The sequence below is a fragment of the Diorhabda carinulata genome, chromosome X, assembly GCF_026250575.1.
Source record: "Diorhabda carinulata isolate Delta chromosome X, icDioCari1.1, whole genome shotgun sequence".
NCBI lineage: Eukaryota > Metazoa > Arthropoda > Insecta > Coleoptera > Chrysomelidae > Diorhabda > Diorhabda carinulata.
In genome coordinates this window covers 67,172,171-67,197,941 of record NC_079472.1, presented here as the reverse complement: position 1 = coordinate 67,197,941, position 25,771 = coordinate 67,172,171, and the positions used below count along the sequence as shown (strand labels likewise).

At 32.1% G+C, this 25,771-nt stretch overlaps 2 protein-coding genes across 2 annotated transcripts; both read left to right on the top strand.

Moving 5' to 3' along the window:
- The first annotated feature begins 508 nt into the window (after positions 1–508).
- Positions 509–4,915, top strand: LOC130902266 (glutathione S-transferase-like). Its single transcript, XM_057814250.1, has 4 exons — positions 509–776; positions 1,227–1,394; positions 1,615–1,754; positions 4,608–4,915. The coding sequence occupies exons 1-4, from the start codon at positions 638–640 to the stop codon at positions 4,800–4,802; spliced, it is 642 nt and encodes a 213-aa protein (XP_057670233.1). The 5' UTR covers positions 509–637; the 3' UTR covers positions 4,803–4,915.
- A 3,068-nt stretch (positions 4,916–7,983) lies between these two features.
- LOC130902265 (hydroxylysine kinase-like) lies at positions 7,984–19,445 on the top strand. Its single transcript, XM_057814249.1, has 4 exons — positions 7,984–8,461; positions 12,417–12,616; positions 17,409–17,825; positions 19,255–19,445. Exons 1-4 carry the CDS (start codon positions 8,209–8,211, stop codon positions 19,441–19,443), a joined length of 1,059 nt encoding a protein of 352 aa, XP_057670232.1. The 5' UTR covers positions 7,984–8,208; the 3' UTR covers positions 19,444–19,445.
- Positions 19,446–25,771: the final 6,326 nt, after the last annotated feature.

Below are 25,771 nucleotides of genomic sequence, written 5' to 3'. Positions count from 1 at the left end.
ACATAGAACATTAAACTGCTATTTCTACAAATCAAGCGCCATCTCTATAAGAAAGCATTAACTTAAAATAACTCCTATTTCTATTATAACATAGATCAACGTAGAATTTAAAAACAAGAATTCCAGTACAATCAGCTCCACATCTACTGCAAAAATGTATACTGAGACTCATCATCAACATAATTTGTCTAAGAAATGAAGGAATCAATAATTCAATTGAATATATTACTTCATTTACTAATATTCTAATACTAATAGCGAAATGAGTAATGAAATTAAACCTAATTCTGAAGAAACCCTGTATTCATATAATTAACAACGGCAGGTATTATTATTATTAAGAGGAATAACTTAACAAGAAAATTATTCAACGATTTCATTATATACCTACTTGTAATGTTGATTTTAAAACTTCAATTTTCGAGAAATGTAATTTACTTTCGCAATGAAAAAAGTTATCTGGTTTTATACCGGATACCACGTTATCAAGCAGACCTGTTTTTATCTCTAAATCAATTAGTTTATATGTCCCAAGTTAGTTAGTAGTTATTTATCATTTCTCTACATTAACAACGTAACAAATTATTTTGATGAAGAAATCTCATTATATTATACCAACTTCTATTTGGAAAGAAAAATGAATTCATCCTACAAAGTATATTATTTTGATGTTCCTGGTAAAGCTGAGCCAATACGCATGCTTTTAAGTTACGGAGGATATCCATTCGAAGATGTGAGATTTGAGAAGTTAGTTGAATGGCCCAAACATAAAAAGAGTGAGTTAATTATATTGTGTTCATCAACTATCTTTGAAAAAATAAAATAATCACAGGAGAGTAGTTCACCAGCGAATTTTTTCTGTTTCCTTCATTTGTTTATCACATACGTAAAAACCTATTTAGGGGAAAGGTACGGCAGCCATTAATTTGGCAGGGATAAGAAGTTCAAGCTTCACTCGAAAAAATTTATGGGTTAAAAAGCAGAATATTTGAAAATAGGAATGATTATAGGAAAGATGTACATCCTGTTTGTTTTGTCGGAACCTTTTCAGGGAAGCCTCGTAGGTGTAAAATAAATACTATTTTCACACGTAACACATAATTACCCAATCAAAATTAACATTCATTTATCACCAAGAAAGAATATTGTAGATATGAAAAATATATGATTACATAGGTATTTTCTAATACAAGATGAATATTTGTACGCAACATTTGAAATTATAGATATGCCCTTTGAACAAGTACCCGTTTTGGAAATTGATGGCAAAAAACTAACACAAACCGTACCACTTACTAGATTCTTAGCGAACCTTGTGGATCTTGCAGGAAAAGATCATGAAGAAAATTATGAAATTGATTCTACTGCTGAAATTATTGGAGACATCTATAATAGTGAGTATATTGAAAAATAATTCTCATTTGATTATTTTTAAATGTAATAGGTCACTGCATCTTTCTTATAAGTGAAAAGTATCTTCTATCTCACTTTTACACATCTAGATGAAATGCAACGACATATGAATTGAGTCAAACGTTGTTTCCTCGTCTATATAACGATATAGTTATTTCCAATTTTGTTCATTGAATATAAAGTACTGAATCTTCCTTCTAGGTGCCTTGGAATTTTTTTTTGAACGCGACGAACATAAAAAAAGAAATTTTGAGATTAAAATGCAATCAACGTTGTCTCTATTTTTGCCAAGTCTAGAAGAACGTGCAAAAAAAAATGGAGGTTTCATCGCACTAAACAGGGTGAGTATCATAATGCTGCAACTTGGTTTGTATTTTCCATCATCATTTTCTTCACACTGCAAAATTTCACAGAAATCGCTCATAAATGTGAGTAATAGGGTTCATTAGGGCGAGAAATAAACAATTTCAAATAATCAATAAGTTGATATAATTTATGTAGTCGGAAATGGTCCAGCAATATCTAAAAGCAATCCTTTCGGAAGCGTTTCCAACATTAGATTTGGCTTTGGAATAGCTGGCACTTTTTTTGGGTTTAGCATGAACTGGGCATATTAAAGTCACTTGAAAACGTCTCTCTAAATTCTTAAGGTATACGCAGGCGCGTTACAAAGCTCAAAAGGCATGACTTTGAATTACCCTAGTCCAGATTCGGTAGTAAAAGTAGTTCTTCTCCTTAGCAAGTGGATATGGGGGCCATCTTTTATCTCCTGTTTGGCCTCGTCTTATTACCAGGATACTTCAATTATTATCTATTTCTCATACCCCAGCTATGTTGTGTTTCCAATGACTCTCTCTTTTACTACAATTTATTTTAGCTGTCTTTACGTTTCTTATTATTTTTGGCTTGTAGTTTATATCCCACAATTATTAGGTTATTTATTTTCTTTCCTTTCTCTAGTTTTTCAACTCCAGTAGGTATCAAAATTCTCAGTTGTCAATATGTTTCAGTTCTTTTTTAAGTTCGTCGTTTTCATTAATTAATTTTTCTCATTTTTTGTCGTTCTTTTTGGCTCTTCTTTATTTGCTTTATTTCTCCCTTTGAATCTACCAAACATGTCTTTAACTTCATCCACTTTCACTTCTTTTGTTTTCTCTTTGTTCATTATTGGTGCTCTGCTAATTCTATTTCTACTTTTGAAAATGTTCTCTAGGTCTAGGCTATCCTCCTCTCTTTTTCTTTTAATGGCTTCACTGCCAGACTTGTATCCGCCTCTGCCATAAGTCATTCCTTGTATTTAGTTAGTGGTAGTTTCTTCAATAACGTAACTCTTTTCAGCCGATACCTCATTCATGTTCACCATAAAATGAGCGCACAATTAACACCATCGAGTTTGGGCTCATTTGATTTTTCTTGACGAGTATTTTGGTTGGCGTGAATATTCAACTCCAACAAATTTCAGAAAAAAGTTCGTTTCGTTTGTTGTGAATGTGGTTTATGTCTAATTAATAAGAGGGATAACCCAATGCCAAAGGCAGCACCTTCCGAGTGCTGAATGGGATGAGGGTGTATGTATATGAGTTTTGTTCAGTTCGTTATCGAGTGACAGAAAAAATAATAAAAAAAATGTTGTACGTTTTCTCCAGATAAAGTTGATAATTATACACTCTGATAATTCCATACTAAATAGGCCGTCTCCCAAAAATGTTAAGGAACTGCTTTCCTTTCCGCAAAACCTGTTCTTGGTTCCGCCGATTCATAGACAAGTTTGCTCAAATATCAAAACGTTTATCCTCAGTGAGAAAGAAGAATGCAAGATGAAAATAGGTACCGCTCCGATTCTCAGGCAAGCTGATTCACATTTTGTTTGATTTTTGACGTCTGTAGAATAAAACTACAGCGCCACAGAACGCGAAGCTTTGGCTATTGATTGGGCAGTACAGAAATTTAGGGGATTTGCCATTCTCGAGTGGACTTACTGCTAAGAGGTGCCTATGTTTTCCTTAACTTTTGTGTTGTCCTTCACAGGAGGACGTTAGTATGGTACAGAACAATTTTATTCTCTATGCCTCTAATAAAAGCAGAATATTATAACATGTATTAATGGTTGCATACTAGTAGATATCTCAGATAATCTACAATACCGATGTTTATTAGTAACTTTTTGTTTTGAAAGTTTGAGTTTTGAAACGTCCAGTTCGTTGTCAAGTAAGAAAAAACAACAAAGAAAACTTTTGTACGTTCTCTTTGGATAAAGTATTTTCCGCATTAACTAAGTTTTTTTCGACGATAACCGCACTCAATTAAATAGCAAATGTTGTTTTCACATAGGAAGACATAAAAAACTAGGTTTGGAGAAGTTGTTATAAAATTTTGATCAAATATACAATAAATGAGAGAATAAATTGTCGTTGAATAAAATTATGAATTTTGTTATCTTTTATGAATTTGGTTGTTTTTGAGAATGAAATATGTTTGCCAAAAAAGAAATGTTGTGTGGCTCAATTTTTTTTAGTTTTTTCTTCAGAATTTATTATAGACATCACAGATACGTAAAGGTTATTTAAACCAGTTTTTTCATGAAAACAATGATCATTTTAAGTTATATATGTCGTCAAAAGCAGACGTTTTATATTATATTGCTAAAAGTAATAATTAAAGGTGTCTGACTCGATCGATATTCCAACACACCTGCTCCTTTTTTCCACATTTCACTGTACCTAGTCTGGTGGCGAACTTTTTCGTCACTTATGGATTGTCTACGATTGATTTTCTAAAAAAAAAAACTGACTGCATCTCTAAGAACGAGAACTCATGTTTAATTACAATTTTATCACTAAAAATTAAAATTTCAGTGATTTTTCAAAAAATACTCACTTTCTACTAAGACAGCAATAAGATAATTGCATTCTGCAATTCTAGAATAATAGAATAATAACAGCGTATTTGTTGTCAGCTTTTAAATCCGACAATTACATAAAGGGCAAGAGTTTTATTTGGGTATTTCACAATTTTTAGATATCTATGGAGGAGAGATACCCTGTGTGAAATTATGATTATAAGCATTCCTCATAATTTTTGGAACGTCCCAGAACTTTCTTTAGTCAATTTTCTTCCACAATCATTATTTTTACATTTAACATAAGATTTAAATTCCACCCTTTCTGATAATTAATTGTGTAATATTGTTTCAGTTAACTTGGCCTGACCTATGTTTCACAACTTATTACCAAGATATCAGAAATATATTGGGAAAAGACTTTTTGCAAGATTATCCAAATCTTCAACAAGTCAAAAAACACGTATTAGCTGTAGAGAACATAAGGAATTGGATAAAGAGAAGACCATTAGATCCAGCATTTGCATACACATTGAAAGATGATTTATAATTCTTTTTGTAAACGTCTATTGACATATGATGAACTGGAAAAGGAACATAATGTAAATCGTCATCACCAATGTTTACAAATAATTTCCATTAATAAAGAGTTGATGTAAATAATGTGAATGTCCCGTCACCTTTTAAACCCTTAAAACTATAATCCAGAATTGTTGGAAAATAAATTTTGATTATTGTTTTATATACCTTGATTGTTACTCCTATATAGGATAACATCATTCATCGATTTAGTCATTTAAGTTTAAGTAAGGCTGGCTTTAAAATAGTTCCTTTGGATTTCTTTAGAACTTTTTTTCTCGGTGTTGCTAGTTCGATATTACTAATGAGTTTTCCTATTATTTTGATGATCAAAAATAACTAATAAATTATTTCCATTATTTCTATTTTCAATAAATACTAAGAAGTTGGTATTAACGCGATTGTTTTCTAGATATTCTTCATTAGTTATTTTTTTAGAACATAACATTAAAATTCCCAGAGTAGAAATCCAATAACCAATTAAAAAAATGTTAAGCCAAAATATTATTAGACTCTCCAATTCTCCATGGTCCACCAACATTTGGATGGACATTTGGATTTGGACCATTTGGACTTTAGGAAATTAAATGCAATCACAAATGAAAATCGTTATCCATTACCAGACATTACAATGTTAATAGATAAGCTTGGACTTGCCCATGCCTATGTATTTGAGAAGGACACCCTCAAACTTTCAAAGAGTTATGGACTAAATATCAAGAGGTTTACAAAACGAGAAATCTTCAGTGTGTTTTAATGGTATCATTTTGTTCAGTACCAGCCTACTGGAGCACCTTAATAACCACAGACCACACCAGACGGGAAAGTAGATCCAAAAAGAAGGCAGTTTTTTTCATCATTGTTCAGTACATTACAAATCGTATTTATCTGTCTTTATCACACTTACTACAAAACGTTTGTAGAGGCGCTTTTGTATTTACAGAAATCTTTCGAAAGTTACATTATTTGCACACAGATGTCACTACCGCCGTTCTGTTTTGTTCATCACGCTACATGCACTTGGATTCTATTTGTGGGTTTGTGTGGTTTCAATAATCATCATTCACCGGAAAATGAGATTTTGTATTGTGTGCGGTAATTCTGAAGACGACGTAAAGCATTTATTTTGCTTTCCCCGTAGCGCAGACAGGTAAACAGAAAATTTATTATCTTGTTGTGTAAGTACCCATACGTTTATGCATGTTAGATGAATGTTTGGTTTTTTATTACTGAGGTTTCCTTAATGCAAAGATTAAAATCGAGCTGTACCAGATGAAACTAAAAAACAGGTTGCTATTTTACAATGTACAATAATTACATGTGTGTTACAGGTCGCAAATATGGCAGGAAGCTATGGGAATGAAATATAGACCACTATGTGGCCATGTTAGAATCTGCAATGAGCATTTCACAAAAGATAGATTTGTGCCGTGTACCTCAGTTTTACGTTTGAAAGCTGATGCAGTGCCCACAATTCTGGAAGTCCAGAAGGACCATGTTATGAAGGTTGTATTCTAATATTAATTAGGTTTGTATTTTACAATGAAAATAATAATTTTAAGGACTGGACCAGATAGCAAATAAAAAAGTAAACATTATATCCCAATATATAATAAAGCCAGAACCACAGGTACTGAATTTTACATATTATTCTAGATGATTTGCTTTTATCTTGCTTTATGCAATAAAACATAACTTAGGTGTTAATTGAAATTCAATTTCTTAGACTCTTTTGGATACCAAATCATTAAGTAATGCAAACAGTGAAGTTACTGAACATGAGAAAACAAATTCCTCGCAGTCACCATCCCAACGGGCTGTCACACCAATTTCAAGTACAGTTAGATGTAGAAGGACTCTTTTTAAGGACGTTGAAGGCTTGTGTTCAACACAGATAACACCAAGAAAGCAAAAGTTGATGGTTATTGTGAAGAGGAAGGAAGAGGAAGCAGGGTTGCATAAGAAAATTACAAAAAGTTTGCAAACAAAAAGGGAAAAGGCATAGCATTATTATTATTGTGAATCTTTGTTGTACTTATGCAAATACAATTTGACAAAGCTCAATTTTTATTTCAATTATTTTTCTACATGTTTAAAAACATTTTAAATTAAATTTTAATTCAAAATTAAAAATCCCGCTATTCGTCGGCCAAGAGCGCCACCTAGGTACGTTTTATATCGCGATGAGAGAGAAGAACAACAACTGTTTCTCTCGTCTGCCACTTCCAGATTATTGAGTTGCGTGTCTGGTGTGGTCTGTGTTAATAACTGATAGGAGTACTTTGTTCTTAGTCCCGTTCGTATTCGCTGACCTCCATTGGATGACATCTCCTCATCCTCAATCCCCGTGTCCTGTACCTTCGCAAGAAGAATAATTCAACTACCTTTCTTTCTTGATTACTATTATAAGAATAAACGTTAAATAGTTCAATGACGATAATGTCAACAACAACAAAAAAATGTATTTCACTGAGTAGCACATGTTGGCAGTAATTCAGCTACTACTTTTGTTGTATTGAAATTTTGTTTTGAATGAAACTTTGAAATATACATTTCTTTTCATACGCAACCTTAGTAGCAAGTTTGCATATTTCAATAATTGAAAATTACTTTAATATTTATTGTAATACTAGATATATGGCAACTAGTCAAATTTTAATCTTGCCTTAATCAAAATCATTAATTCACCTACAACAATAGAACAGATGAATATAGGTATTCAGTTTTTTTTTGGGCATACGTTAATTCTTGTGGTAAAATCAACGAGTTTCATTTATTATCTTCATTCGACTATATTTGACATCAATCTTAATACAAACAATTCTATTTTTAGATACTACACATATATAGCGTGTAGCAAATTCACTTAATATTAATGAAATGTACAATTGTAAAACAACAGAAATAGTTTGAAAAATTGCATAAGCACTAGTAAACCGATGTCAAGTAACCACAGAAAATGTTCAGGTTGTTTTGGAAAACTTACGCCAGAACAAGTTAACAGTTACGTAGTACTATTACTAACGTTATTTAGTCTACTATTTTAATTATTCATATTCCATTTTCGGTGCTTGAGGGAATCATGAAGTTCATTTCCTGTTGGTAGTTGAGGCGTCAGTAGGAAACCTGCCAACTATTCAAGCCCATCATTTAGGGAATGATCCACCTTTTATAAGATATTTGATCATTTCCACAACCACTATCTAATCTCGGGAACATCAGAATCAAACCAAATCGTAGTAATATGCCAAATTTTCATTCTTATTTGTTATTATCATATAAGAGTAAGATACGCACTCTGTATGAACAGCTTGAGATAATAAATAATCTTAACAATATGCTCAAAAATTATTCCATTTAAGTTAGTTTAAATAAGAATGGAGTCGCGTGTACATGTTTTGGAACATATACCAATTAAAGCCAATTTGAGTGAAGATGAAGTGAAACAAATTGCTTGGCAATTGTATGGTGAAAAAGTGATTTCAGTTAAGGAATTAAATGGTTACGATGATAAAAATTTCCATATAAAAAACGAAGAAGGGAATGAGTTTATTATGAAATTCATTAATTCAATCGATTCGAATAATCCTGAAATATTTGAAGCACAGTCACTCTTGTTAGTACATTTGAGTAAGTATTGATATTTAACATCACTATAAAAGTTAACATTTGTACTTTTGAATATTAAGTTCTTTGAACTTAACAAAGAATGTATAATCACGAATTCTATATACCGGATGTAAATGATACATAAGCCACCAATATGATTTTTGGATAAATTTTGAATTTTCGATTAAAAAAGTTGTCATATTGAGTATGATAACTAAGTGGATATGAGAATATTTTACTTAATTAAACTATTTTATAAAAATAGCGACCTCACACTTGTAATTTCATTTATGTACCGTGGTAAGTGTTACATGTTTTATAACTTGTTAAATTATAGTCAGAACTTATTGAATACTATTTTATTAAGTAAACAAATAAATGTTTTACAATATCTCCGATAAGCGCAGGAGTACCACTGACGTTTCTACTTGACGTCCGTTCTGCTGCCACCTAGTGGTCATGTGTAGTTGATATAGGAGACCATACACTAGCCATCTAATGCTATCTTATGTAACAGTAAGTATCAATTAAAACTTGGAAAAATAATAATTATATACGAATGAAATAATAATGAAAAGAAGTCCGCGTGGATGCACGGACCTACCACCTGGAGCGCCTTCTGCAAATGTAGAATTCCCTCTCACACTCACTGTAGTGGTAGCGGGGCAATATAATATATGCAGTGGAACAGAACCGACTCGTTCATGAAATGAACAAAGCCTCAGGATTCAACGAAATAAACAGGACCAGTTAAACTGAGATCGTGTCCGGTAGGAAAATTAACATATAACCAGTACTCAGAAAATCAAATCACAGTTATCAATTTCACTTGAATTATTTCGGTCTTTTTTATCATTAATAGCTTTCTCGTTTTTATGAATGTGAACCATTTCAAAAAATTCTCTTTTCCGTGTATTTGGAGATATAAAAATTTTTGACTCGAATTCATTTCGAAGATGTAGATTCTTTATAAAAATATTCCTATTGCAATTGTAAAAGATATATTCATGAAAAAATGGATCAAAATTAAAAAATACAAGACATAAACCTCAAAACGAATTCATAAAAGTTATAGAGCTTCACTACAGCATACTCTATACTTGTGGGCTTCCATTTCAAGTGTTATAGCATAATTGATAATGGAGGAAACTGTCCTAAGCAAACTTGATATAAATATTCCATTCTTTTTTCGATATGTAGATGATTGCATTACTGCTGTGCCAAAGAATCAAATTGAAAACATAAATAAAAAATTCAATTCTTATCATAAAAAACTTCAATTTGCAATCGAGGTTGAGCAAAATAATGAAATCAATTTTCTTTACATCACATTATATAAAATTAACAATAACATAAGAACAGAATGGTATACGAAACCAACTCGGTCCTCGATATATTTAAACTTGTTGGACAGATCTATGTCTGAATTCTGAATTTAGATTTAGATCCAGAATATAGATGCTTAGCTATTCAAAAAGCAAAAACTGCATTGAAAGAAAATAATTATCCGGAAAAAATGATAAATAACTTATTCAAGAAAAGTATTTAGATGATTGGCGCTGTATTTATTGCAAAAGATATTTGTTACAGGTTTTTCTCTGCCACTAGAAATATTTTGTGCAAAATTGAAATCTAAAGTTTAACTTTATACACTTTTTTGGTATTTAAGTATCAGTTAAATTTTCGATCAATTTTGATTTTATTTTTTGTCTGTCAATCGCTCATTTTTCCATTATAAGATTAAGAATTTCTTTGTTATTTCTGCTTTTGCATATTTGTAAAAAGTTATTCTGATCTCCTCCACATTTTTCTTAAAATTTTTGTTATTTGGAATTAGTCAACATATTTTAATTGATATATATTTCAATTCTTTTTCTAATTTTTCTTATTAGAGTTCTGAGTAATACTAAATTCAAAAAAGAAGGAAGTTTATCTTTTTCGCATCTTTTTTTTTATTCGGCAATTTTTTGAAAGATATTCCAAATTTTTTTTCATTTATTTCAATAAATATTGAGACAAATAATGACGGATATAGTACATTATCAAAATATATCACTGAATTAAAATTTAAAACACCCCAAAACAAAAGAGTACAAGTAGCTTGCAATGTTTATGACGATGTTTACATAGGACAGACATATCTCATTTGGAAAATAGATAGAAGGGCCATCAATACGATATAATACATTACCAACTATGAAATATCAAAAAAATCACACATTCAATTATAAAAATTCAAAAATTATCGAAATAGAGTTGCATACGAGAATAAAAGGATTCTTAGTAATAGTTCACATATATAACAACAAAACAGTTATCAATTATAAAGACCCAATAAATTCAAGTAAAATATAATTCTATATTATACATTTCAATGTAGCTATGAATAATTTAATTGAATATTGCTACTTATTTAAAGATATAACATCTTACAATAGAAATTATTTAGTGTAGTTGAGAATAGATACATACATACATTCATAATGCCATACCCTCTAAAACGTATGGTATACCAAAACTACACAAACCTGACATACCTCTGGGACTAATTGTAACAAGTATTCAAACTCCCCCTGTCACGTTATACCGGACACATATTGGGCTAGGGTGGAGTGAATATTTAACAGACTAAGTGTTCCTTTGCCCTAACGGAAATGTGTAGATTTGTTTGGCCTGTGTAGGAATTCTATATACTCAATGGTGTTCATAAGGAATTTTATCTTTGACAGATTTGATTGGGTAGGACAACTTCTGTTGTGATTGGAAAAAAATTTACAAATGCCTTGGAATTTGAGGATCCTACAAATTTTCTCATTCCTATACATTTATAAATAAATGAAGGATGATGAATGGGTTGGGGTTGAAAATTTGTGTTTGTGTTTGTTTCAGAAAACTGATTTCTAACGAAAGCTGAAGATGATGCTCGGCAATATGGTGTTAAGTGTCTGAAATTTCGCCGATAGGAATGTTCAATGGAATCAATTAAATGACGAGAGATTTTGACTTAGAATTAAGATTGTTCAGCAATTGGTTTGAGAATTTCAGCAAAATATTTGGCCGGGACTTACATAGGGCACTGACAAAGGGTCCTAGTGGATTATCGGAATATCGTTGATACGAGAAATTTGGGAAGTTTGTATCTGTTCCTGTGAGTTTTTGTTGTATTCTATAGATATGTGATGGGGCCAACGGAAACAATTCCATAATTGATAGTTTTAAAAAGGTTAATCATCTTATGACGATATGAAGAGGTATCGACAACCATTCTGAAATCCTCCCATCCTCCCTCTACGACCAAGCTGTTAGCTATGATATGTTGATGGCATTCACGTAATCTGGTCTTATCGGCTTTAGATTCCTTCCTAACCCATCTGTACGGCGTACAACCCATACAGAAATGGTTGAAAAGTGATCACTATCACTTCGTGATATCATGATAAAAAAAACTTTCGCGGAACGATTTCTCTCACTTCATCTATCACACCCACTCACAACAAGAAATTCCTTGCTCGAATTACACATATAAAAAATTTCGAAAAATGTTCGAAGCAAGAACGTGACTATAGATTACCAAAAAACTGGAACCGCCACGCTCTGTTCTAGTGTTAGCAGTGTCAATAGTAATAACATTTCCTATAAAATCCTCTAAGACGAACCCTAAACATTGGTCACCCATACAAGGTCCAGGCGGTTAGCTTATCAGTTGACGCAAAATTAACATTGATCAGTTTAGTGTTCACAGTGTTCTCGATGGTGAACATATGAAGTAACAAAGTTGTATAGAGTATGATAATTCAACTTGATATGTAATTATAACTTCAATCTGATACATGAATGATAATCCAAGTTGATTTAAATTCCAACGAAAACAACTTTACAACGAGATAAAATTATAACAAAAATTGTGGAAACTTATTTGAGAAAGTGTCCAAAATTTCTAAGCGTAGTTACAGTTATCATATTTCCAAACTTTCAGAGAAAAATGGAATCCCATGCCCAATGCCAATTAAAACAAAAAGCGGTCAGTATTATGAGAAATGCCAATTGAAGAGTGGCAGTCACATAGTGAGAGCTTTGAAATTCATGGAAGGTATTGTGTTAGCTGAAATCTCATGGAATAATAACCTATTTTACGAGATTGGTAGATCTGCCGCAAACATGGATAATGCTATGGCGGTAAGAGCTTTGGAATTTATTGGCCAATTTGTGCTAATTTTCTGTTTTTATATATTAAACCTATTAGCTGAATTTATAACGAGCTTAGCAGTATAACTGTGCTACTTTTGGAATAAATTTTAGTTCTCAAACTAACTGTGACAAAAATCATCGTCCATAATTTTTGAACATTATACAAAACGAGAAGTTATAATTTTCCTTTTCAATTGGTTCTGCCTATATCTCATCCTTTTTTTTGCATTTAGTATATCCCTTAAACTCTAATTAATGATTTGGCGAAATATCGTAATCATAAACGTTTAACTTCACTATTTAGAGGAAGTTGGAAAAAATGTGTACTTGCGTCTAAAAAATATGAGCAGAGTTAACCAAATACATGAGTGCTGGAAATATTGATGAATCGCTTTGTTCGTACTGTATTGGTCGTATATAAAAAAGTCGAAAGGCAAAAACTATTGCAACGACTGTGAATATCCTTCAATTCTTCACGAATATAAAATGGACCCATACCATATTGAACTACACCAAGAATTGATAGGACTACTTAGATCTTTGCAAGGAGTGTAGATAATCGGAGCTTCAAGCAAGCAAGAGCTGTTAAATATAGTGTAGACGATTTGCAATAGAATTACTAAGGACATGCAACTAAACTTCGGCTAATCAAGAAATGTCAGTGCTCGAAGATCCATAGGGTCATCGGTTAGAATCGGATAAATGGTCGTGAGCTGAGGATTGCCTCTACCTGTGTGAGAATGGTGCAGAAACTTTCAAAATCGAGATTTGTATTCCCTAGGACACGCATGAATTCACTGCGGCTCCCAAAAACCACCAAAGGGGGGGAAGCGAGAGAGGGAGTATAAAATGCCATATTACTTTATTCTCGTTGAAGTAAACCCGATAATTATCTGCACAGTCATGAACCAAAGAGTACACAAAATCTGTTGAGATAATTTCTTAATTTCTTGATCTTTATGACTAGCAATGCTTCAGCTATCAAACTAGTTATGAAATCTACACATGTAATCACTTTCTAAGTACATATCTAACTTCGTACCGTTGAGAATCCAGAATTTGTCTCTTATCCGGGAAAGCGTAAATTGTAAATTTCGTAATGTTTCTCTTATTTCTTTATACAGTATTTCTATCGGTGGGGTGAATTTATAAACTCTGTCTTTCACTCAATTTATTTAAACACTAGACTTTCCAGCTATCTATATAATTTATTTAAATTCTTTAGTTACTTTCCTATTTAGTTCCGTTCACTATAACTATTCTTTATAAACTAAACTAACTGCTCTAAACATGCTCGATATATACAGCACAAACGACTTTTCTAGAATTCTAATAAGTGAACAAACAAAAATAAATGAATTCCAAGACCTTTTCAATTTTCAATGAACTTCTCCAAATTCTAGAATTCCATTATAGCTGGACAGGACCGGCTCCATGCTGGGAACTGGACCGGCTCAATGCTGGGAACGAGTTCGAAACATATTTGAAATTATACTGTCTTTTAAATATGGTGGTGGATGTTCTGAGATAATGGGATATTTCCAATTAAAGCTCAGTTGTTAAATTAAACAAATTTAATTTGACATTGGAGTTAATCTAAAATTCCTACTAGATATAAAAACGCTTTTTCCAACTTTTAAATAATGTATTCCACACTCAAAACATTCATGCTGAACTAAAGAACACAAAGCAACCTCAGCTTTGTACAACTCTTATAAAGTAGGATACTTCGATAACTCCAATTCTCGATGCAGCTCTTGAGCATTTCTAAAATCTTAGAAGATTGGCGATTATTATGATTAGCTTACTATAGCTAGAAAATAAATCAAAAATATAGCTATTCTATATTCTATATTTATATAGCTATCTATATTTGTGGTGATTGTAATGAGCCAATTTTCTCCACTTTATTGAAGTACCATGCTACCAAAGTTCACGAATTTTTTGAAATAAGGGATCAATATATCGTTAGATCGGTTCGCACATGCCTCCACTGAGCGTTTTAGGTTAGTCGCTGTATATCCATACACGATAACTCATGAATACCTTCCATTCACTTGGCTCCTTTTCCAGTCAGGCCAAAACGATGGTTGAATCCGTCCAGTAAGTACGAACTTTATGCGTTAGTTGTGGGAGGAGGTAAGCACCACACAATTCTACCGTTAAAGAGGATTTGAGTGGAGCTAACCTACTCTTTGCAGAAATTATATTAGACTGTATCTGGCCTTGTATATTAGATAACGTGGAATAGACAGTAGCTCCATAAGCAGTTTACGAGTTGCAACAAAAAATTGTGCAACTGAATGTTATTTGGAAAACTTGGAAGATAGTATTTATCTAGGTATCTTGAAGGAATCAACCACTTCAATTTGATATACTTTGTAAGAAAATCTTAGCCTTAACTATGATTGGATTTATCATGAACGCTTTGTAACAAGTAACTGTGTTTTACAAACCTGGAATGAGTAGCTCAAAGTGTCCTCTGTGAGGCTCCAGAAAATACCTAGAGTTTTCATTTCCTTTTCCCCTTTCATTGTAAATGGTTTTAAGAAAATCGTTTATAAGTATATAATAGAAAATCTGGATCATTTGACATACATTTACGCAGATTAAATCCAGCTTAATTCGAGATGTCATTTTTTAACTGGATAGCTGAGTTTAGATGGTTACAACACTGGTTCTGAATAAAAGACTAAGTCGAAAATGTCAACTCGTTTTAAGGAATAAATTACATGGTGGTTAGGTTAAAAAATTTTTTTATAAAATTAATCGATACTTAAATTCTAACTATTTCCTTCGTATCTAAGTCTAACAATAGGTTTTATGATCTTTCTTTGTCTGCTAAAACAATTTCATTACTCTTTAAATTTTCATTATCCTTAGATTTTGGTGTATATACTGTTTGTTCGTTTTTATTTCCATTTCCTAATTCTATCTCACCATTACTAACTTTATTATCTACTAGCCGTTCAACTATCGGAGTAAAATAACATATTATGTGCTCTGGTCGAGAAAATTCACACTCCTCTGGCAACCTTGTCATATTTAGATGTCTACTGAGCTTATAAAGGTGACACCAAAGTTTTGACTGTTTTCCTGTCTTCAATTATTAGATCTACCTTGAATGTTGACGGTTTATTTTGATACGAATCAGTTTGCTTGAATGACCTGGTGAGTTTTGTTGTAATATTCGTTTCTTCTATAATATAAATAAAAGAAATTTATACAGGTTCTTCTATACTTTTATTATATTAGAAGTAACAATTTTTTTTTTTACAGATTTTTTTAACAGATTATTGCTTAGCTCAGGTACAAATAAAACATCTTTAAATTTTAAACTTATGCATTTACCTGAAATTTCTGTTTTTACTAAAATATCACCTTTACCTTTGACTTGCATTTCCTGTCCATTTGCAACTATAATTTTATTTAACTTTGAATAGTCCAATTTAATAAATAATTCTGGATTATTTGACATGTGACTTGTAGCCCCTGAATCAATATACCATTCTAGATTATTTTTACTGTTACCGGAAACATTGAAACAAAAAACTGAGTCAGACAACTCATCACCTTCAACAGTTACTTTGGCATGTTGCTTTCCCTTATTTCTGTCTTTCTTCATGAAAAAACAATCTTTTTTGTAGTGACCTTTTCTATGACAATAATAACATTCATAACATTCTATTTTTTCTTTCATCTCCTTCGAAAACTTTTTATTTGTGTTTAATGTCGTCTCTGTTGAACTGGTATCTTCTTTTCTTTTATACTCATCCATTAGTTTTCCCTTTACATATTCAAGAGTCAATTCATCATCTGGCCTAGCATCTAATGCTGTTACTAATGTGGAATAACTTTCTGGCAATCCACCTAACAATAATGCAGCTACATGGAAATCCTTAATAGTCTCACCAACTCCTCGTAGTCTTTCAACTAATTCTAGTATTTCTTTAATGTATTCATGCATTGGTTTATTTTCAAGTCTAGACTGATACAGCTTCCTCAATAAAAACAACTTGTTACTTAAATTATTTCTTTCATGTACCTTTTGCAGTTCATTCCACATTTCTTTCGCATTCTTGCATTTATAAATGTGTGCTATCTGATTGTCTTCGATACTTAATGAAATTGTAGCTTGTGCTTTTTCATCTTTACGTTTCCATTCAACAGATGGTTCATTTGGTATTGCCTCTTCTACAACAGACCAATTTCCTTCTCGTGTAAGCAACATTTTAATTCTAAATTTCCAATTTTGATAATTGTTGTTGTCTAATCTGGCGAAAGTAAACTTTACACTTTCAGATTCCATTTCTGCTTTTAATTTGCTTTACAAGCCAAGCTGGCACGCCTTATTTTTTAAGGTTAGCTTTTATACTTTACTTTGAAATTCACTGAAACTTATTAAATCTGGCCTGGGCCCATAACCTGTTGTAATATTCGTTTCTTCTATAATATAAATAAAAGACATTTATACAGGTTCTTCTATACTTTTATTATATTAGAAGTAAAACTACACAAAATGACTTGAATCTGAAAGTAACCATTTTTTTTTTGGCATAATAATCATCCTTGCCAACTTAATTGCTGGGTTACGTTCAGTAATTTTTTACAACAAGTTTTTCCATCATAGCTTAGAGTTATACTCGACTTATAGTATTAAGAGCACACACAAAATCCTGTACCGGCTAATAGTTAACCTCTACAGACTCTTTCGATTTCGATAATTCTAAGAAGTGGATTTATTCATAGTCGGATTTCACAATGAGCTTTTTGTTTTCAGAGTTTCCAACATCCGGCATACGACAATTACAAATCGCTTTGGATGCTGGAATCAGTACCAGAAATATTACATTTTTTGTCTGCAGTAAATGATTCCGACAAACAGCAATTAATAACAACAATAGTGCATGAATTCAAAGAAAAGTTATTGCTTCGCTCAAAAAACTTTCAAAGGGGACTGATACATGGAGATTTTAATGAACAAAATATTATAGTCGATAAAACTGATAAAGGACAATATGAAGTAAAAGCAATCATTGATTATGGTGATTGTCATATAGGATTTTATGTATATGAATTGGCTATAACAATGACATATATGATACTATTAGCTAAGAATATTGGGGCAGGTGGATATGTTTTCATGGGTTACGTTTCAGTTAGACCTATGAGCAAAGAGGAATGTTCATTCATAAAGGTTGGGTAGTTTATCTTATCGTAATCAAATCACAAATAGTCTATTACAACCAATAAATAACACTACAATTCTTAATAGTAAATTTAATCCAGAATTAAAATATTTTTCTCCTTTATTTCCATAATCATAATTGAAAAATGCTCTGTATCTATTTCATTTTATTATTTTTACATTATTATTTTCTCTGTTAAGCCATTGTTTGTAATTGCAGTTTCATTCTTCTTATTGTATTGATTGTGACGATCTTAGAAACTCGAACTGCTAATGATTTCTTTTGTACCTCCGAAGTTGGATTCTTTATGTTGGGACCGAAGTCCAGCAGGTTCTACTGTTAGGGAAATTAACAAGGAAATAAAGCATTTTATAACGACCATGTGTCCATCTTTCTGCGGAAGGAAAGAAAACAAGCCGGAGACCAACTCCCCAGATATGAAGTTGTCTTCTATGCAATATATAGGTTCAAAAAAGGAAACATGGAGAAATATGATAGTTGTACCCCTCACTATCACTAGGTTTCCCCGGTCGTTATGGTGAAGAAGAAGACTTGGTGATGTTACTGAAGAAGACGACAGTTACCTCCTGCCACGAATTGATACTTCCCTTGATGATTTTGACATCTCATGTAGAGACGATGATAGACGTTAATTGACTCTATAGAAGAAAATTCACCGAAATAAGAAAAAGACAAACATAAAATATAAAGGCAAGCAATTGCAAAATACGAATGCCGCAATAAACAACTTTGAAAATTAGATCTCAAACGCAGATACAAGAGGAGATTCGTCTCTACCCAAAAAAATTGCAAGCCACGTTCTCTTTTCTCCCCTCGACCTATTAGCGACTATACTCGACATAGCAGCAGGTATAATCGCAAATCTCGGATTTCTCATTACTCATTTGACTGTCACGGGCTCTGGTTGAACTCACCTAGAGATTGTATCTGTTGAACCATCTGTTTAGTGACCAAATAAGAAATAGAGATTTTCTGGATTTGAATTCCATTTAATAAGAATTTATGAAACACGTCATTCCTATATCAGGCTATTCGTTATCAAGAACGACTGTCTTACATTCAAACAAGAGCTCTTGTTTAGTCATATTCCACTACAATCCGTTAAAAATCTGTCCGTATTATTCTCCATGTACAATATCCAAGTTCTCACTACACTTCAAATTCTACATTTTAGCATAAAAATGTTCTAGTTGCTGTTAAGCATCTTATTTTAATATCATTGCGACATGTATCTTAAGAAGGGTAACTTGGAATGATCACAGAGCTCTGTCTCCAACCATAATTTTCATATTCGCCATCAATTTTCATAGGGTTTCATCCTAAAAATAAAATAAAGTGAAATTGAATTGATTCTGAATATAAAAAAAAATTTTACATCCTTTTAAACAGAAAATGATTTATTTCTATTTATTATAGTTGTGCATAGCTGCAAGATTATGTCAGTCGCTAGTTATGGGAGCTTATACAAATCAGCAGGATCCAACAAATACATATGTTTTGATTACAGCAGTGTATGGGTGGCAATTACTTGAGGAACTATGGAATGAGGATGATGAGAACTTGTTACAATTATGGAATATCGCTTCAAACAACAAAATTACATAGCATGCATAGAAAAAAAAATGAATAAATTCTTATTAAAAACTCATTGTTTATTGAGAATAATTGAAATTCATTGTTGCTTATCTTTTTTCAGTTCCAGTTTCAGTGAAATTTGACAATTTGGGATAGAAAATACTTTTCGGTTGAGACAGAGTATTTTTATACTATTTTTGTGGGTGATCTACCGATTCATGTAATTAACAGTCATAAATATTAAGTTACTAGCTTTTACCCTCGGCTTCGCTCGCATCGAATCCATTAAATAAGTATCAGAAATCATTATAATAGAAAAGAACGAACTCTGTAGCTATATTAGAACCTGAGATATAGATCTTTGAATGTAGAAAAATTGCCAAAAACCTACAAAAATCCATAACTCCACATTGAATGTCCGCGCCTAGCTCCTCTCCAACTCAACCGATTTAAGTGTTCAAAAACTCAAAAGAAAGAACGTGTTTCAGCGAGTGTTCTTAAACCAAAACGAACTCTGTAGCTATATTAGAACCTGGGATATAGATCTTTGAATGTAGAGAAATTGCCAAAAACCTACAAAAATCCATAACTCCACGTTGAATGTCCGCGCCTAGCTCCTCTCCAACTCAACCGATTTAAGTGTTCGAAAACCCAAAAGAAAGAAGGTGTTTCAGCGAGTGTTCTTAAACCAAAGCGAACTCTGTAGCTATATTAGAACCTGAGATATAGATCTTTGAATGTAGAAAAATTGCCAAAAACCTACAAAAATCCATAACTCCACGTTGAATGTCCGCGCCTAGCTCCTCTCCAACTCAACCGATTTAAGTGTTCGAAAACCCAAAAGAAAGAAGGTGTTTCAGCGAGTGTTCTTAAACCAAATCGAACTCTGTAGCTATATTAGAACCTGGGATATAGATCTTTGAATGTAGAAAAATTGCCAAAAACCTACAAAACCTACAAAAATCCATAACTCCACATTGAATGTCCGCGCCTAGCTCCTCTCCAACTCAACCGATTTAAGTGTTCGAAAACCCAAAAGAAAGAAGGTGTTTCAGCGAGTGTTCTTAAACCAAAGCGAACTCTGTAGCTATATTAGAACCTGAGATATAGATCTTTGAATGTAGAAAAATTGCCAAAAACCTACAAAAATCCATAACTCCACGTTGAATGTCCGCGCCTAGCTCCTCTCCAACTCAACCGATTTAAGTGTTCGAAAACCCAAAAGAAAGAAGGTGTTTCAGCGAGTGTTCTTAAACCAAATCGAACTCTGTAGCTATATTAGAACCTGGGATATAGATCTTTGAATGTAGAAAAATTGCCAAAAACCTACAAAACCTACAAAAATCCATAACTCCACATTGAATGTCCGCGCCTAGCTCCTCTCCAACTCAACCGATTTAAGTGTTCGAAAACTCAAAAGAAAGAAGTTGTTTCAGCGAGTGTTCTTAAACCAAAACGAAGTCTCTATCTTGAATAGAACCTGAGATATAGATCTTTGAATGTAGAAAAATTGCCAAAAACCTACAAAAATCCATAACTCCACGTTGAATGTCCGCGCCTAGCTCCTCTCCAACTCAACCGATTTAAGTGTTCAAAACTCAAAAGAAAGAAGTTGTTTCAGCGAGTGTTCTTAAACCAAAACGAAGTCTCTATCTTGAATAGAACCTGAGATATAGATCTTTGAATGTAGAAAAATTGTCAAAAACCTACAAAAATCCATAACTCCACGTTGAATGTCCGCGCCTAGCTCCTCTCCAACTCAACCGATTTAAGTGTTCGAAAACCCAAAAGAAAGAAGTTGTTTCAGCAAGTGTTCTTAAACCAAAGCGAACACCCTTGTCCTGGAATACGGTCTGTTAAAAGTATCGTTGAAAACGATGATTCCAAGAGGAGGCAGCTTGTCATTCCGAAAACGAGAGTAGCCGAGGTGCTGAAGAAGTTTAACGTCAGTCCATCAAGAGATTATCAGCGACTTCTTACGAGATTTTATTGGATGAATAGCTACTATATTGTGAAAGATTGAAGTGAAAAAATTACGACTTAAGCTACGAGTAATTGACCACAATGCAAGACAAAGGCAACCATGAAACAGTATAATCTTAAAATATCTAAGTCATAATGGATTATTTTACAAAATTGATGGAAATTATCATGATCCCTAATCAAGATGACATTATTATCGCGTATGTGTTCCAGGAAATATTTGACGGGTTGGAAATGAAAAACAGAATGAACAGAACCATTAGAAGATACCTGCCCTGAAGTAATGTTCAGTCACCAAAGAGATTAGGATCGGTATCAACCCACTGTTTGCAATAGCTTATCGATCTGCTATTATTAAGTCCACCGGCAAAATTCTATTTGGACGTGAAATGAGACTTCCTGTGACCTAGAATTTGACGTTTGACCTGGAGAAGATCGAGCGGGAGAAGATTATGTGAGATCCCATTGAGAAGGAGAATGGATGATGTATACAAATTGGTTTCCTCAATTCTTCGAGATGCAAGCGACAGAATGCAAAAATAGTGATTCCAAAGAAGTAAACAAAGTATGGTTGCACAACCCAACGAAAAAAAGGTATTTTCTCCAAAATTACAAAAAATCCCTAGGTATGTACATACTCAATCAAGAAAAGGATCAACGATCCTGACCCCTCCTTCGAAAAATTTATGACTACAGAACAAAGATAAGATTCGATCATTCTTCCGGGAGATTATTCACTATTTTGGGGAAAAATTTCAAGATCGAATCACCCAGTCAGCTGCACCTTATAAATACGGTAACCTGCTATTTTCAAAAGACGTGTAAATGCAGAAATGGTTCTATAAAATGCTCCACTTTTTCCATCGCTTTCATTCGTTCAAAACTGAGAATTTGGCTCTCATTAAGAAACATCCTCCATTATAGTGACAAATGATTTACTCAACTGTTATTATAATAATCCAAGTCGCAATTATTATTACTGTCAACTTTCCAAACGGAAATTTTTTTTTAATTTTGTTTTTCATATTAAAATAGACTCGTTAAATATTAACTATAATATAATAATGAGATTTGGAATTTGAAAATATAACTCTAGATATTGTTCAAGACGTATTCGATAAAATCACTTACAGTAATTACGCAAAACTAGACGAATTTTCGGAAAGCAAATTGGAAAACGTGTTCAAAAACAATGGGAATTGTCAAGTTCTAAATAAATTCAACAACTTTTGAACAATGTAAATTTGCTGATGAAAATATTCTGTGATTTGGTTACTGTTGAATCCTCTATCCCTACTGCCATGTCACTGTCATAGATGAACAGGAATTTGTTCCAAAATTGTGAAATTGTGAAACTATCGTTTTGGTTAATACAACTTGTTGTTATTTGTTACACAGCAGTGTTGATTAAAATCAATCTAGGTTTTTTATATACATTTTATTTACATCTTCATATATATACATAATCTATCACTTATACCTTATAAAACCAACCACGTGCTAAAAACCCGGTAAAACCATATATACACTTAACCTTACTTTTCTCAATAATATCAACTACAAAAACAAAACTATATACATAGAACATTAAACTACTATTTCTACAAATCAAGCGCCATCTCTATAAGAAAGCATTAACTTAAAATAACTCCTAAAGATTTTTATTAGAACACAACTCCATTGATTTGTGAATATTTGAAAAAATAGCTGGACGGAAGTTGGTCTTAAATATACTTTAATTTTTTTAATTATATGGAGAATGGATTCGGAAACTATAATTGAAATTCTCCAGTAAAAGTAGATGAATTGATAATTTACTATTTTACTTTAATATTACCAATCGCCATGAAGAGTTAACTTCAGAAACAGGGAATATGGAATAATTATCTCCTTTTCTTGACACTTTATTTAAATTTATTAAAAACGGATACAATTCAATTTTAATCGAAGACAATGACTTTTGGAAAATATATCAATTATTATTCATATACGTTCGTAGATTGATCTATTTTCGAACTCAAGAAAATTCAATAAAAAATATACCCAAATGGTTGAAGAAAATAAATAAATTTCGATGTCGACGCCAACTAGTTTATGTATTCCAAGCTTTCTAATACTCAGATATTCATTATCGGAGAATTAATTAATCGGAAATTGAATTTTGGATCGAATAAATTTAATGTTTTTTCAAGAGAAAATTTTAGAACACCACAATTCTTGCTAAATGTTCCATTTCAAAAAGGGTAGAGTAGGAGTTAAGATTAGATTGGGAAAATTTTGTGGATGAAATTAGCTCCTTAAAATGGACTAATAGTTATCTAATGTATCTGAACAAATAACAGTAAATAGACATTTTCACATAATTAGAAATAAATTTTTGGAAAGTAAAAAATAATAAAATCCAGCCTATACCATTGTCGATATAGAATGATAATTCTTTGAGCTCTATATGTGAAATACACAAAATATACTTTAGAGACACTTGACTTACCAGTGAATTTGCGAAGATGTCACCACATAAACATGCAAACAATTCATTATATTGTTACCTTTATAAGGTGGTGAAAATAATAAATCTAAATGTGAAATAACTCGACCTAAATAGATTCGAATTGAAGTGAGGAATCGACATATTAATTGAAAACCGAAAAATTTAGCACATGGCATAAGTGAAATCTGAGCCACAATAATCGATAAACTTGGAATATTTGAAAATCTCGGCAATAACAAAACAATGATATTCAGTACACCTTCAAAACTCGAATGTTTATTTTTTGGTTTTACATACGCTACCAAAATCAATTACAAATATGAGATAGGTTGCGAGTCTGTTATTAGTGTGGTTAGAAATAGGCAAAGTGTCAAATAAAAAATTTTTGAATTCCTACAAATTACAAAAAGTTTTTTGGAGAATTCCCTTCTGCACCCACACACCATTTCACATTATTATATCAACTCTTGCTGAAAATAGAAGTTATCTTATCGATTTATCTAAAATGTCTTAGAGAAAAGAAAAACATATCTTTGTTAATTTTGGATTCATGAATGACATGTTTATCAGACAAATGCATAGTTTAAGATATTTCAGTAAAAAATACTTATTTTTTTTTTGATAAAATACGTGTGTAGGTAACATTTCCGACATTTCTATAAACAAAAATAAGTGATCAACCTGATAACCTGTGGTCATTTTAAAGGTGGAGATGTGATAAGGCCGTTTTTATCTAAAATAACGATGTATTATCCAGGAAGTTTATTTGATCTTAATGATTATTTATTATTTTCGCTACCTTTCAAAGGAATAAGGCTCAATGATTTTACATTTAATATAAGATCAATAAATAAAAATATTATTATTGTCTCAAGGTTTCAAGCTACCATGAAGGAAGCTTGTTTTCGCAGAAAATTGAAATTTTTGGAAAACTGAGCAATGCTGATAATTATTAAAGGGGTTTCCTATCTTTTATCATTTAAGATTGAATGGAATTTGTTTAATTTACAACATGTCTTAACTTAATTTCCATAAAAATTCAAAATTAAAACTAATGGCGAAAGCATTAGAATGTCCCTCTCCATGAAACGTCTTCTCCACCTACATCTTAGCGGCAGCCGAGAATTATAACATAATTTGTATCGAAATGAGAAGTTAATAGTTAATAACTGTTGATAATATCTTAACGATCTGCTATTTACAAAAAAAAATTGCAATTTACCAATAAAAAATGCTTGATTTTCCAGGAAATTAATTGAAGCACCCTTACTTATTCACAAAACACCCACACATCAGAATGTTTTTTACCATTTAGATTACATTGGAGTTGTATTTATTTAGGTACCGGGTTTTTGTGTATTTATGATATTTTTTGTACTTAACGGCTTAGCCAGTCTATTGTAGAATTGACATAACTGTTTTTAATTTTTTTTGAAAGATTGAACTTTCTATTATAAAATCATAATGCCGGGTTGTGACTTGGCTATATGTAAAAACACCAATCGAAATACCAAAGAAACAGGTATTAAATACTTTGGATTTCCAAAAAATGAAGACTTGGCAGAGTAGTGGATAGGAGCCTATTGTCGAGAGGATAAAATTCAGTCTTAAATGTTATGCAGAATTTTGAAATCAAAGAAAACATAGGTCTCGAATGCTTAAAATATGTTGCAAGGTATGTCGCATATAAACTTAGAAATAGATATTCTCTAGGTATTTCCACAAAAACAAATGAAACATCTGACTGACTGAAAACAGTATCCAGAGACTCTATTCTATATCCGAATGAAGAATTATGGCAGGTAGTTCAGATATTAGAATCAGAATTTTCAAGATGCATAGAGGCTCTTCGAGCAGAGAAAATAGAATTTTTCATTAAGTGGC